The sequence below is a fragment of the Rhamphochromis longiceps genome, linkage group LG8 (assembly GCF_057381845.1).
Source record: "Rhamphochromis longiceps isolate RC_006_pf linkage group LG8, R_longiceps_female_GT1.1, whole genome shotgun sequence".
In the NCBI taxonomy this organism is placed as follows: Eukaryota; Metazoa; Chordata; class Actinopteri; order Cichliformes; family Cichlidae; genus Rhamphochromis; species Rhamphochromis longiceps.
Window position 1 is genome coordinate 23240456 of NC_140564.1, and position 16042 is coordinate 23256497.

Below are 16042 nucleotides of genomic sequence, written 5' to 3' on the forward strand. Positions count from 1 at the left end.
AATTAAATTGACCGACTTGCCCCGGCCCCCACCATCTTTTCCCCTCTCCTATCACCGCCGTCTCGTTAGATAAAAAAAAACCCTGAAGTTGCGAGTACTCCACTCACAGCAAGACCAAGACAAGTATTATCTCCACAAGTTTTTAAATGAAAATGAGGCAAATACGGCACCTGGAAGAAAAAGGATAAATGTACATCATCTATTTACTTTGCTTTTGCCCCCGAGATGAACTCTTTCTTCGGCTTTGTATGGGTGTGTGCGTGTGCGCGCGTTTGTAGGTGTGTGTATGTGACAGTTTTAGATTAGTTTTGAATTTTTAAAGTTGAACAGACATTATCACCATTCATTAAAGAGTTTTTTAAATAAAAAATTTAACATTCTAAGTCCCAGAAGTCTATTCAACAAATACATTTTGTGAATATACAATGAAAGAAGAGTAATAAATCACATATTTTGGCTCATTTTTTAAGGGCATCATGTTTGACCTAAATTCCCCAAGTTAAAAATGTCTTCCTCTTAATTTAAAATTAATAAATAATCTAAATTTTATTTTATATATGTGGATTTGTGATTTTTAATATATATATGATTGTTATTATTAAATAGGATTGAAAAATAATGGCTGGATTTGTTCATGTATTGAAATGTCACGCTTTGCTACTGTTATTTGTACATGCATGGATTAAAGCCACATATTTTATCTTAACTTGGAAATACAATTATATTAAATAATATAAAAGCAAGAATATTTTTATTAATTAAATTCCAACATCAGCTTTCAAAATCCTATAATGTAAATTTATAGTACTATGCCACAATATTGATCCTAAACTTTTTCTTTATTATTTTCCTCTCAGATTTATACATTTCAGATTTACAAATATTCGTTTTAAATATTTCAGATACATTTTTAATGAAGGGGAAATAAGATTTGAAATGAAATGGGATCTGGATTTTCAGCTTTTCCTTGACAAGATTTTGATAGGACCCATCAGAGTCTCAAATGTGGCATTTCTGACAGCAAATCTCCTTCTAACTTCTGCATAAAATGTCGGAGCCACTTTTGTGTCTCGCTAATTTGCCAAGAATATGCATATCAATTACATATCTAGGCTCGTGATACATATGTTTCTAAGATGCGCGGTTCATGGGTCATCATTGAAATGGTAATAGGGAAATGTTCAAAAAAAACGAGGAAAAAAAACCAGACAACTTTATTTAGCTTTGCCTGGGTGTGAATCATCTAAATATACTCGCGTAGCGCTGTGAAACTAAATGTGCACATATGTATTCATCTTTCTTCTTTTTAGTATGTGGAAAGCATTTATTTGCGCGCGTGTGTGTGTGTGTGTGTGTGTGTGTGTGTGTGTGTGTGTGTGTGTGTGTGTGTGTGTGTGTGTGTGTACGCGTTAAGACACAGTAACCTCTGCAAGAAGACAGCTGACTCTAAAGGCAATATATAATTAGTCAAAAGACATTTTGTCATAGTTGAGAGTGGCTGAGTACAGCTGTGAGCAGTGCTGCTGATGTATTACTGTTTGACTGGAAACAATTTATTTAAAATTAAGTTTAAAGAGTGTGGTATATTTTTAGCAAATTAAAACTGCAATGTCTTCTTAATACAAACCCCCCTCAAAACTGGTGTAAAAAAATCTTTTGTAAATATTGCTGACGTTAAAGGAAAATTGCTTATGTGCTCATGTTGTTTACATCCCCAGATTCAACAGGCTGGACTGATAGCACATAAAAAAAACAAAAAAACAAACCCAAACAATTGTGAATACACTGATAGCTAACAGATAAAACAATTAAAAGGGCCATTAAAAAAAAAAAAAGATTTCTGTTTGAAGCTTGACATGATATACTAGATCAAATTATTTAGTGACTAAATAACTTTTATTGAGTACTTTTTCAATTTCTTTCAGTCATCAGCAAGGGAACGCATTGTTCACCACTGGAGTTCACAAAAAGACAAGAGAGTAAGATTTAGCGGCTGTGTGTTCATTTTTGTGTGGGTGTGTATGTCTTTGTGTGTGTCTTGATCATGAGGATCTATTATGATCCTAAGTCCGTACCCGGCTGGAGAACAGCTGTGGGACGGTTGGAGCAGGGAGGCTGGGGTTTTGGATTGAAATCTGTGTTTAAGTGTGTATTTGTGTTTAGGTGCACTGCTTGTGTTTGTGTGCGTTGGTCACAATCTGGCTGTGTCCAGACACCGGTCCCATGCCCCGAGCCCGCTCACTGCTAGCCCAGCTTTGCATTAAACAGTGTTACTTCCGCATGGCTTAGTGACAATGGTGTGGTTTCAGCTCTCGATGGCTGCTACGATGGGGCCCACCTCCCCACCCTGGGGGCCAGTCAGCCACCCACACTGGTCTCATTTGGGCCCCTGATTAACACCTTACCTGGCTCTCCGAAGAACTGGCATCATCCCCCAGGAGCTCGTTGCGCACCTCATCACTGTAGGCAATGCGTGACCTTTTCTGCAGGAGGAGGAAGAGGAGGAGGAAGAAGAAGAAGGACAAAAAGAAGAAGGAAGAAAAAGAGGAGAGCAAAAAGAGAAAACAAGTGGGGAAATATGGCTTAGTACTGTTGTTGATGCAAAAACACAACAGGCATTCCTTAAACACGAGAGCCCCCTAATGGAACTCGGTGACAAACCGAATCAAACATGGAGGGTGTGTATATGTGTGTGTTTGCCCTTACAGCACATGTACCAGCAACAAAGCAGTGTTCGGGGTTTGTGCCTATGCCTCCTTCCAAGGTGATCGACTTTACCTCATGCACTTATGCCACAGCGGTGGTGGCAAAGAGCCCCAACCACACACACATATACACCTTGCCCACTTAAACAAATACAAGTTGAAGGATAAAAAAAAGCCCATCCTGTGTGCAGGGAGAGGCTGAGGAACCAGGGACAGGGTAGAGGGCCAGGGAGATGTATTATGAGGAAGTATAACTTGTCAGCGCTAAATCTTTTCTAGGGGCTGTCACTGCTGTCATCCCAGTGCAGTGGCAGGCTCTGTGATAACACCAATGCTGTGACTCAGACAGGGAATAATTCATCACCCATTGGCGGCCCATCGGATTTGGGGTTGCCTCTCTCCCTCACACACACGCACACACACAAACTCTCTCTCACGCTCTCTCTTTCTCTGTCTCCAGATAGGCTAGAATAAGAGGGAATCCATGTCCCCCCCACCCAAGAAAAAAAACACCCAAAAAGACACACTCAGACACACACATTTCATACACACTTCAGAGTGTGCCACCTCCGATTGTGGAAGAGTGGGCTGCCGTTGTACTGCTTGTTTACAGACACCCGACCCATGGAAAAACAGCCTCTTGGCATGCCCTCTAAACTAAATACACACCAGCAGCAGACACAGAAAGTGTTTACTAAGCCTCCTTCGCTTTCTGTCACCGCCTTGACAGGGTTTCTAGGTGGGCTGCAGGAGGTGGGCAAAATCAAAGACAAACACCAGCAGAGGAATGAAAATATCACTTTTCCTCAGCACAAATTCTTTCAATTTTTCTATATTTATATTGTAATTGACTAAGTAAATAAAACAAAAGTCGGGGAATAAGCAAAGGAACACCAATTACCTGGTGGGGACATGTTTTCCCCCCTCAAAGGCACTATCCTTTCCTCCTCTCTTTCTTAACAGTAAAAGTTTAAAGAAGCTATAGCACTAAGCACTTTAATGGTGCCTACCATGACAAAAAGCACAAACCAAACTTGAAAATGCCAATTCGAACGTCAGGAGTGATGACATCAAGCTGCTTGATTGAAATAGCTTTGGAACCAATCAAAACTGAGCCGGTTGATTTTATTTATTTGTCTCTCCTCATAATCTGGAGCACTGAGTGGAAACTCCTCGCTGATGTGATTTGTTATTATCGTGATGGTGAGGGCCACAGTTCTCTGGAGTAATTACTGACTAGATAGACAATCCAGACCACAAAACCCATAAAGAGCGCACCCAAACAATAGCCAACCACGGGGACCTAACCTAACCACTAAACGCCTACTGAAGAAAAAGACTGGCAGCACAGTCTGAAATAACACAGACACACACCGGTATAAAGGAGCACTCTGTCAAAAGATGCTGTTAAAGTTGGTTTTTGAGTATTATTTAACTTTTACCTTAATTGCTCTAATGCTGAATGAACTGGAACAGCCAGTTCAAGATAAACTGGCGAAACATGCGCTATTTAAATGGTCATGAGAGCATAAGCATAATTAATGAGATCGTTTCTGATTTATTTTCTGTCATCTGAAGCTTGTCATCCTTTATTTAAATGCCTAATGCATATGTTTATGTATTTGAAACATAATTTAAACCATATTTTGTCACCTTTAAAAAAAAAAAAAAAAGAAAACCCATCCATTCCAGCATTGTAAAGCATTGTAAACCTTCTACACCAGGGTAACTGAATGGTCACTGTGCTGCAGTTAGTGCAAGTGTAAGCACAAGAAAAAGGAATTCCAGATTTGTTAAAATCAGAAAGACAATAAAGACAATATAACGACAGCATGTACACTTGTACACCAGGCACACGCGCACTTTTTTTTTTTGCCAGGAAAAACACCCACATATTCCATTTAAGTCGAGTTTCATCTTAAAGAGCTTCAGTGCAACTTAGGGGGAAAGACGACTTCACCAGTAATTGAGACGAGGAAGCCTGGGAGAAGCATTGATTTGAATGTTGAGGCTTACGTCGCCTTCAAACCATATGCAGGGCTTTTTTGGTATTTCTAAATAGCTGTTTGTTATGGATGAATGTATGAAGGGTTTCTGCAATGAGAACAGAGTAGATAACAAAGAAAGTATAAAGAATGGAAAATGTCATTGAAATGAAAGTGTTGCTGCTATTTTCCCTGTACCTACAGTACACACTCCAGCTTTTGGATTCCCCCTCTGGAAAACAACAGATTCCTAAGTGACTACTGCCTTCCCATTTGATGTAAAATATAAGCAGGTGCAATACTGACTGCTTAATACAGTAACAGATTTTGATTATGAGTTTGGGTGTTTAGTGACAACAGGCACAGTCTCGAGGTCAGAAAGGAGATATCTGGTCTATTGTAAAAACCTTATTTTCCATTAATAATAATAATAATAAAAAAAAAGCTCTAAAACTAACTCAATCTATTTACAGTACGTGGAGACAGAGCTCCGCATCTTAAGACAAAACCAACTAATCAGGCTTTGTAATCTAAAAAAGAATACGTGCTTTCAGAAGATACCTTATTGCTCAGAAAAGGGGGGGGGGAAAGAGCTTTTTTTAAATCCTTTTGAAAGGTCTGTCTTTTGTCACTTTTTTTTTATCTTGGGTGAGAATTTGCTTCTATTCCCGGAAGCACACAAGAAAAGTACAAAAGGTACATCTTAACTTTATGCAAAGTGGCCTGCCTTTAAAAACTCCACGCATCCCGTCAAATGAGGCGATGGAGGTGCTGGTGTCCTGTCAAAAACACACGTTTTACCTCTGTTGACATGGATAGCAGGAAAAAAAAAAAAAGTATTCTTCTTTACTCATCAAAACATAATTACATATGCATGCATAACAATTCATATCAGATATGCTAATCAGTTCAGCATAATCCTCTGAGCAGCAAATGATATTAATTCAATTATAACCAATACATGGATATCTTATTTGTGTACAATTCCTTTATAGTCTATGAGCATGCAATGGTATACTTTTGTTAAATAAACATGACGACTCTTAATTCCTTCATAAACCACTCACAGAAAAACACGTTATTAATTGTAAAAAAAATAATAAAACAATAAAAAAAAATAAATAATAATAATAATAATAATAATAATAATAATAATAATAATGATGATAATAATAATATGACCTTTCAAAATAAATTCAAATCAGTCTCCAATTAAGGTCTCTGTAATATTAAACAAAACTTTCTCAGAAAAATTCAAATGAAACAAACTGAGATCCATATACACATTTCAATGCCCTCCAACTCTCCTCCTTGCTTTTTGCCTGGTGCAACGAGTGACACAAGGACAAGTCGAATAATTGTGGCGCCTAGAAAGCAGAAAAAAAAAAAAGTAAACAGTTCATTAGATGGGAAATAAAAGGCGTAAAAATACCCAGGGGCAGAGTGTAATGAGGGGCCCTGAAGTTCCTCTGCAGACGCTTTTTCCCTCTACTTTCCCAAGCTTTTCCTTTTCACCCTGCACACACGGCTGGTGGCATAGCATGAAGAGTAATTAACCACATTCAATTTATAGTACTAGGCTCCATTACAAGGTTTTTCACCAGCAGGTGAGCAACTGGGCAAGTTAGACTTAATAACTCTCATGTCTAACGCCATGTGATTGCCTCAAACTGACATCCAGTCCTTTCATTTTCCTCTCCCGATTGCTCTAGGGATGCACAAAATGTGAAAATCCAAATAAAATTAAGGTGAGTATAAAATGATCTAAAATGAACATCCTGTAAAAATAAATAAATAAGTAAAAAAATATTTCTAAAGTCAGCACAGAAGTGACAATGAAGTGGAGCAGTAAAATGTGTGTTCACAAAAATGTGTGCTAAACTCAAAGGTTATCTATTTCACTTCCTCTCCTCCCCTGCTGTGATATTTTCCCAGGTGATGTGTGGACCAGCGCCAGCAGGCCCCACTCTGGTTCCCCCCACAAGTGGGGGCAGAGGTGGGCTGATGCGGCATGGCGTTAAAAGGAAGCTGAGACCTTTAAGCAGGCACAAGTATCACAACAGCATCTTAAATAATGCATCTCTGCTCGGCAGGGGTTTAACACGCGCGCACGCGCGCACACACACACACACACACACACACACACAGACATGCACAGCAAAGCACAAAGCGAAACACACACACACGCACACACACACACACACACACACACACACACACACACACACACACACACACACACACACACACAAATTGTTGTCTAGCATCTTCTACTCTCCTTTAACACAAACAAACTGGGAGAGGTTGTTCAATTAAGTGCTCCTTTTTAATACATCTGATATATTATCAGACAAAGAGAAGCAGCTACAGTTGGGACTGTCGCAGGAGGGTGTCATTTGCGCCTTTGTTTTATTGCGGTCTTTGGTGCCATCGAATCCTTTACTTCTGTCTGTTGTGCGCTTGTGTGAGTGCAGAAGGATACATGGGGGCTACTGTATGTAAGATGGAGGCTTCTGTGAGCTTTTGCATCCCCGGTAAACCTCCTTTAGAGAACGTACGCGTGCAACATATGTGAACGGTAGCCCGGTGTGTGTTCTCTCCCCTGATAGAAGTGCAGCAGTGGTAGAGAAGCCGGAGCCTTAGATAACAGCATGGGGCCTCTCATTAGCTCACAGGTTGGTGCTTTGGTGGCTTCGACGCACACTGCATTGTGTTCCACCTCGATGAAATACCTCAAGGAGTCTCAGAGAAACAATTGTCAAAAAAAACACAAATAGAGGTGAATGATCAACAACGGCAAGGCAATAAATGAGCCAGCGACATATCTGAGCAGGTGTGAGGTGAGGAGACTTATTTTAGGCAGACAGAGTGGATCAGCTTCAAAAAGATCATGTCCCTTAATAAAAACCTGACACTGTCTGACACAACTGTGATAAAACTTCTCTTTATTAGTTTGCTTTTTTTAAAATCTATCAATCAATTAGCCCACAAGCAACCAAGGTTTTATCATTTGCCAGTAGTGGTTTACACCACTCTGATACCATGCTATTTCATTCTTGCACCTGTGTGAATGGAAGGGGGGTTCCCTGTCAAAGTCATTTCTATTGCTAAGTACTGCTGAGATCAGTCAATAAGCCTAACGACTGTAACCACAAAGTGATAGGCCAGGAGACAGCAAGAGAAGGCGGTGGAAGGAGGGGTGTTGAAAGTGAACTCCAAACAAAAGAGCAAATTCAAGAAGGGCTTTGATTGAAGAAACGCCATATAGCTTTTGAAGGCCGAGGGATCATCTCTCAGTGGTTATTTCTTTAAGGCACGCGGGCCCGATTAAACCCAATATTAAAATATGAAGGTGCTTCTAATGAAAAATCAAAGGCCCCATTTCCCCTCCCACACTACCAGTCTTTCCGTGTCTCTTTCACTCCTTCGCTCTTGTTCCATTAGTTTCTTCCTTCCATAGCCCGTGGTTGTGTAGGAGGGGACAGAAAGAAAGATGGAAAGAAAGTATGAAAAGACAAAAAAGAAGACAGCAAAGAAAATGAGGAAAGAGGGAGGGTTATAGAGATGAGGGACCTAGGTGCTGGTGGTGCAAAACAGAGACAGACAGCATTGGTTGGAGGAGTAAATCAATAGAGCAGAGCCGTCGGGGAGGCGGGCAGCCAGGGCAAGGATAGAGGAGAGGAGAGGGGAACCAGCGCAGGGGCCCGGGCTCCGATCACAACGCTGGCTTCTGGCGTGCAGTGGGGAATAAAGAGAGCCTCCCCAGGTCAGCACCAGAGAAAAAGGTGAGATTAGAGGAAAGTGGAGGAGGTATTTTCACAGAGTGAAGGTGGGAGGGGTTGGAGAGGTGAGTGCTGGAGGATGACGAGGAGGGAGAGTCTATCTATCTATGTGTGTGTGCGTGTGTTTTGTTTCGGGGGGGTGGGGGGGTGGAAATGTGCATACAGGATACCTGGCAAGCCAGGGACCAACCGGCCCATTAGCCTGTGGGCACCTACATATAGTTCACTGAACCCTCTGCTGAGAAGAGCTCCTCTCCTATCAGTCTTCCCATCTTTTTTAAAGATACCTTCACTTTTAACCCTTTCTCTGCTTTGGAAAGAGGCTCACTCCTGACCTCGATTTATGATTCATTTTTGTTTGATGTCTATTCTTGGAGTGTTATCTAAAATTGAAAAATGTAATAAAATAAAAAAAAAAGAGGAAAAAAAAAAAACCTAGACACAAAGGGAGAGAAGTTGGGCCTGGTGAGCATGTGCGCGTCCCTCGGTGGACACGTACACAGAAGACTATCTCCTTCAGTGCTTTGCCTTTTCTTGTAATGTGACCATTGTTGGCATTGAATAGCTGGATCATTAGCATAAGAATACAGCAGCACACATAGAGACTTAGCCAGATCATTATCTCTATATATTTATGTATACTTTGTTATTTCACTAGCCAGAACACATTCAAATGCTGATGAGGCCAGTAAGGCCCCCTTCCAAAGCCCTTCCAACATGTGCCCTCCTGAACTTCCCAATACACTTACGAGTTTCCTGGGAGTGTGCAGGTTCTGTGCTGGAATTCACAACAACGGTGCAGAAAATTTTTAAAAAGCAGTCAACTGATTGGTACAGACAAGACTTTCTTACACCTCGTAAGCCAATTTAAAGGAAATTGTCTTATATTCAACACACACACAAAGAAAAATGATGCTTTATTTATTTTTTAAACAAAAAAGTGCTAGAATATCCACAAAATAACATTAATTTAATGAGCTATTTGATTGTTTGCAAATGTCTTTTGTGAAATGAATAATTTCAGAATAAAAATACCAAGACAAAAACATACAAAAAAAGAAGAAAAAAAAAAGCTTAACGGAGAACAAACAAGTGCTCTATGGTGATGAGGGGAACAAAACTAAAGAGTTTAGTCTCACTGCAGGAGTAAGCTGATGCTCTAATGCTGGCCAACCTCTGGGATAATTGAAAAAAAAAAAAAAAAAACCTTAATTCATCTTCCACAATGTAATTCTGATCAAGGCCACAGCCAGATTCCACTGCAGGCTTCAAAAACACCCGAGAAAAGGCAAAATTGTTGGTCGCTGAGAGCAAAAACGGTTTCCCTTTCTTTCTGGCACACTCCCTCATTAGAAACACTTAGGATGAGAGGAAGAAACCAAGTTAATTGTGTGTGTGCATGTGTGTGCATGTTTCTGTGAAGGGGCTGTGAGCAAGGGTTAAAACATGTGTAAACATAGAAGTTTTACTCTAAAGAAACACCACTAAAGATGAAATATACAGAGTTTTCCCTCCATTTACTCCTTTCCCCAGCCTTGGCGTCTCTGAGCCTTACTTATTAAAAGCAAATGCCACTGCCTAAAATACAGAGGAAAAACACAGACCCAATGATTCATAATATATTTCATAAATACTTCATGAATCCCTTCACCATACTTAAGCCAGTCTGGCAAAAAAAGAAAACATTGTCACCTATTCTAGTACCCGCTTGTCAGCACATCACTGGGGAGTGGGTGTCACATGTCACTTCTGGTTTACACTACTGCGTGGGACAGGCTCGGTGCACGAGAACCGGGGGTAGGACAGAAAGAAGAACAGAAAGGAAAAGAAAAGTGAAGGGGAGGTGGAAAGGGGAGTAAAGAGAGGGAGGAGGGTGGAGGAGGAGCGTGGGGGTGCTATCATATCATCACCCCATGTCTTTATATTTTCCCCCTATTATCTTTGGCCCCCACTCACTCCAGTCACTCAATCACACAAGCCCTGAGGACAGTGAGGGGACCTGGGAGGGCCTTCGCTTCTTGGCAGACTCAGCCAGACAAGCGTCTGAAAGCTATACTGATCGCTGTCAGTGAGTGTGAAAGTACGGTGACTTTGGAGGGGCCAGGAGAGATAAGCGAGAAAGGAAACGATCGCGTGGAAGGATAACGGCCGAATTTGCACACTGCCAAACAAATCCTGTGCTCCAGGCATAATGCAGATACCCCATCCATACAGAAGAGAGTTCACATGAAGAGGCACAGAAGAAGCAGGGGATGATGTGTTTACAAATTACGGCCTATCTGTGTGATATTTGAGAGTCAAACCCTACGACAAATCATTTTGTTAAAGAGCACACACCTCGTTAGCAAGTAAATTTTGCTGTTGTGCCAATTTTATCCTAAACATCAGGCTTACTGGAAATTACACAGCATAATTTCAGTCTGGTTTCTTTGAGCAATGCTAAAGAAATTACTCATATAACTTAAAAATCAACTTTACATTCACAACCACCGAGAACACCCTATTAATTAATTAATCCTGAACTGGTGTCAACGCCTATATTTTGCCCAAAAGGACATTTCTAAGTTGAGACGCAGACCCATCAACATTCAACGATACTTCCATTTAGACTTAACCGGCTGTTAAATTACATTTATCAATTATCCCCTTCTTTTAATGCTTCCAACACAATTTACACATGTAAAACATACATGTTTTTTAAATAAAAAAACAAACAAAAACTAAGCAGAATTAGCAAAGTATTGCCAAAGTATTGTCTCCCGTTTTTCAATAAAAACCGAACACGGCACTTTTGGACAGCACAACTTTTTGTCCTTCTTGTGACACTGTCCTTCAACCCAGATTTGACCTACCATTGCCATTACGCCATCAAACATGTAAAAAAGTAAATAAATAAATAAAATGGTTTCAACATGAGTGACAAAAGGCTAATCCACAAATGAATCCCATCTTGGTGTCCATAAAGGGGACATGGTAAAGCCTGCAATACCACAAATCCGCAAAGGGCTTGTGCAAGACGTACTGCTCGCAACGATTTCCGAATGAAAGCCAGAATTCATAAGTAGAAGAAGAAGATCTATTTGCTTACATCCTAAATCTGCACTCAGCGCAGAGGAAATATAGGGAGAGAGGGAAAAAATCCCTGTCAATTCAGGGAACTCTTTTATGACTGGTGATGAGTGATTAGACTTTGGTGTTGTTGATGGGTTGTTAAGCAACAAACCATGAAAAGAGTCAATCTGCATTTACTCCTCTGTGTTTAATATGAACAAGTAAGCCAAGGCAACCTAATGCGATTTATAGTGTCTAACATCCAACTAATGTTGGTCTGTCATGTTGTTGCTTGCAGAAGTCACTTTAATGAGGACAAGGGGCAAAAAAAAAGAAGCCTTCAAGCGGGATTACAACAATGCTAATATATAATCGCTAGTTGTATGTTTAGCTTGGAATGTACAGTCGCCCAAAAAAAAAATCTCACTTCAAAACTTAAATCTCAACATAATTACGATCAAGTTGTGCAAAAAAACTGCATTTAAGATGCCAGAGCTCTTTAAAACAAATAACTTTTTCATTAAATGACTTTGCAAACTCTTCATTCTTTGCTAAGGTTAGTAACTGTGCCAAAAGTAATGAGTTTATGACCACTCTTGTTAAAGCTGGATAGTCTCTACAATCTTCAAGTGTCCATGATCATTTATTTAGTTTTTTAAGATAATGAAAAACATGAAAATGACCCTCATATTCAAGTGTTTGACTCCGTTCCATCACTCAAAATTCACATTTCAAACACTGAACTCCAACTTAGTGCAGAAGCCAATCACACAAAGACAAAACCCTGAAAATTAAAATATAAATCCAGAAATATGTTAATTCATTGCCACTGATGAATAGTTTGTGGTTGACCATCAGATTAAGAGGACACAAAAAGTTTTAAGTTTAGGTCCAGAAAAAAAAAGTCTCATGGAAAACTTCAGATAACACTCTCAAACATGTTTTTGAGCCGCGTGTAGGAATGTCAGTAGTCATTCATTAGTAACTCAGTCTTGATCGAATTTGAGCATTAAATTATCTGTTATATCTGTGCATCCACACTTTAATTAAATCATTTCTACATCAAAAAAAGCTTAAAAGGTGCTGTACTCCAATTCATTAAAACCATTTTCAGTCATTGCCTCAACTGAAAACTACATGTCAAGTCTCAAGATATCATTATAAGGTCAGTGAAACCACTTATGAAATTGATATATGGAGTGAAAATATTCAATACCATTAGCTTTTTCATTCTATTCACCTCAGTGCACCTAGCAGATAAACTGTTGAATTTCTCAAGGCTGACCAACTCTTTTCCAAATGCATTAATTATCTCCCTTGGCAGACACTGGGAGGCATTCCACCGAAAATACTTTTATTAAAGAAAAAGGCAATCCACACATCCTATTTGACCATGACTGAAGCTCCAAACAATACCCCAACAGATAACTGGAAATTAGTAAGGGATAGTTGAGTTCCTGTGACAGTTGGCCTCATGATTTAACATCAGGGTCCATGTCGGAATAAATTAAGCTGGGAATGAAAAGACAAATCATCACCTCAATCTTACTGAATGGGCTCCTTCTGAATTTAAGTACTGCACTTCAGACAAATTAAATTTTGACTGTATCGCATTTTTTCAAATCTTGCAATAACTAATAATTTGTACTATGCCTACATATTTTCCGACCTCATAAGACCGGGTGACGATATGCGTTTCAAAAGAAATACTGGCATGTAGATAACATGTTAGTGGGTCCTTGATGGAACATTGTGTGGCGTATTATGACAAACCAAAAATAGTTTTCTATTCAAAATTCAATAAGATGAAACAAAACGCATAACACAATGGATCTCGTGCCATCAACAAAACTGCCTTGACCATTATAGGACCTCCTTTTTAATAAATGACAAAAAGATGTAAGGTCTCAACAACAAAACTTGTCAAAGCTTGAGATTTAAAGACTATTAATTAACCTTTTAACAAACAAACATTTAGACCAGTAGTGTTTATTTGGATATAATAAAAAAGAAACGATCTAAAGAGGTGAAACATATTCGGAGAACTAGTTGAGAGAAGAAATGAGAATATTGTTGTGAGTTAAAGCATGAAATGTTTAAAAAAGGCATTTCACTTTCCCAAGGACTTGGCATTTAATTTATATTCTGTTTTGTTTGCTTAAGTATTTTTCAAAGCATAATTAAGCAAAGAAAAAGAAAAGAAAATGCATAAACTTATAAGCAAGAACTCAGATAGGTTTTCACCACAGGGACACCATTTTCAATCTTGCATATTAAACATAAAGCAGAGGTTAGGCATAGCAATGGTAAGAAGAATTTATCAGAGCAAGTCCAACCACATATCAGCAGGGCAAAGTAATTGGTGAATGTGCCCAATATCTTCCTGATGTTGAAGCTTACTCAAAGAAAATTCTTAGATCAACACCGCCATCTGCTGCCAGCAGGAGGTGTGCTGATAGTCCAAGTAAGCCATGCAGTGAATAATCTCTCAAAAGGGTTCAGGATTTAAAATGGAAAAAAAAATATGAAGACACTTGTCTAAACTTCATAGCTACTGCAAAGTAATGACCAAGAGTTGTGATTTTTTTTTCTTAAAGAGATCAATACTCCTCATGAAATTTTATATTAAATAATTGAGGCAAAGCTATTCCAGTGAATTTATACCAATTACATAATGATAACAATGATATTAGGGCTGCAAGCTACAGCCACCGGTGCATCTTATTCAGCTAATTACTTACTGATGATTGGAAAAGCAGAAAAGTGTTAAAAATTACAAGGAAATTAGAAACGATTTGCTTGAAATTGATAAAGTTACTTCATTTTCAATAATACCTGAGGATTGTTTGTCATTTAACCAAATAATGATGACCTAATCTAAATAATGTCAATTTTGTTGTTAAAATGAAAAAAGAAAACTCTTCATTTTTATTGAGTCTACATAATAAATCAGAGACCTGACAATGATAAAGAACAGTTTGTCATAGTCAGGCGAAAGGAAGGAGGGGTCTCTGTACTCAAAATATATTCTGATAAGAGAAATTTATCAGGACTGACAAATGTATCTTTAAATCCTCCAGCCAATGTTGCTTTACGATGCCTCATTATACACAAGTCACACGAATCACACATTTCATGGCGTCCAGTTTCACTCACACACTTAAAGTTGTGTTTTGCGTGACGCAATCAATGCCTGCGAGTCCTCATCTTGCCCACTGGGACAGACCTAACCTGGCACTTTGAAAAAAAAAAAAATATATATATATATATATATATATATATATATATATATATATACACACACACACACACACACACACACACACACACACACACACACACACACACACCCCTCTTTTGGGGTGGTTGTTTGATAAGTTTTCTTTCTGGATGAAATGGCTGGGTTTCTGAGGTCAACTCCAGCCCTCTGTCTGAAAAGGAGAAGGAATGAGGTCTCAAGCTGGCACACCAGTGGTAGAATTACTTCAAACCACGGGTGAATGAGAGGATGAGAGAGCAGGTTAAGGGGGGAGACACCCGTGGGAGGCCAGTAGGGGGTAGGTTATGGGGGAGATTTAGTAGTGAGGGAGTGGAAAGGCCTTGATATCCACAGAAAGCACAACAAAGCCGGAGCTTTTTACATTAAAAAGAAAGGAGATTGCCCTTTTTTCCACTCGATGCCTTTTCGAGCCGAGTGTCATGTCCTCCCTAGGCCGGCAGGAAGTGAGAAGCTGAGCTCAGCTATAGCATTTGGCACATCTGAGACACATCTGAGGGGGCTGAAGTTCTTGCCTTCTGAACACTTGCATCAGATTTACGGGAGACGAGATATACTAGATGTAACTCTGTGAGGTGGGTGATCCTGGTTTAAATGTGCGCTGATTTCAGCGCGCCACACGCAGAGGTGTAAAAAAGAGAAATTACAGTCAAACAGGGAGACTCACAGTTAGAAGCCAGTCACTGCTTTTTTATTTTCCGGACACCCGGATTATCCTACGGCTACCTTCTGCTTTTTATTTCAGTACAAGCAATTACAGACACGACTTAAGTATGCAGCGATGTGCAAAAAAGAATTTAGACATCATCATACTCTCTAAGGACTGTGCACACCGGATTTTTGCATTATAAAGTGCATGGAGGAATGCCATGTTTTGCCAGGGTGAAGAAACAATTTTCGTCGCCAGCACATGCTCGTAAGACAGGGAAAAAAGGCTAGAAACGAAAATTAGCACCAATATCGGCCACAGCAGGTGTTAACTGCTTGATGATTAAGCATGGTAAGAGTGGGGAGAAGAAAAGTTAAAGATTAATCGTCAGCCAATTAAATGCCTATGGCGAGAAAAGCAAGCTGTTTTGGCACAGAGATCTCTTCTATGATCTCAGTTAGCACATCTCAGTGGCGTGTTCACAGATCACTAGCACATATTATTTGAATCTAAATGCGGTGTTTGTGCATGTTTACTTGTTTGGAGCGGTGAGGTGGGGGAATATAAAAAGTATTTTGTGGTTAATGATGATT

The 16042-nt window shown here is 39.5% G+C and overlaps 1 protein-coding gene across 3 annotated transcripts in view; it reads right to left on the reverse strand.

Moving 5' to 3' along the window:
- The window catches only part of vti1a (vesicle transport through interaction with t-SNAREs 1A), a 115488-nt gene that overhangs the window by 89225 nt on the left and 10221 nt on the right, over window positions 1–16042 (reverse strand). For all 3 annotated transcript variants that reach the window (XM_085416552.1, XM_085416551.1, XM_085416553.1), the window contains exon 4: window positions 2406–2483. In XM_085416552.1, coding sequence (XP_085272678.1) covers window positions 2406–2483 — 78 coding nt within the window. The remainder of the gene's footprint in view (window positions 1–2405; window positions 2484–16042) is intronic.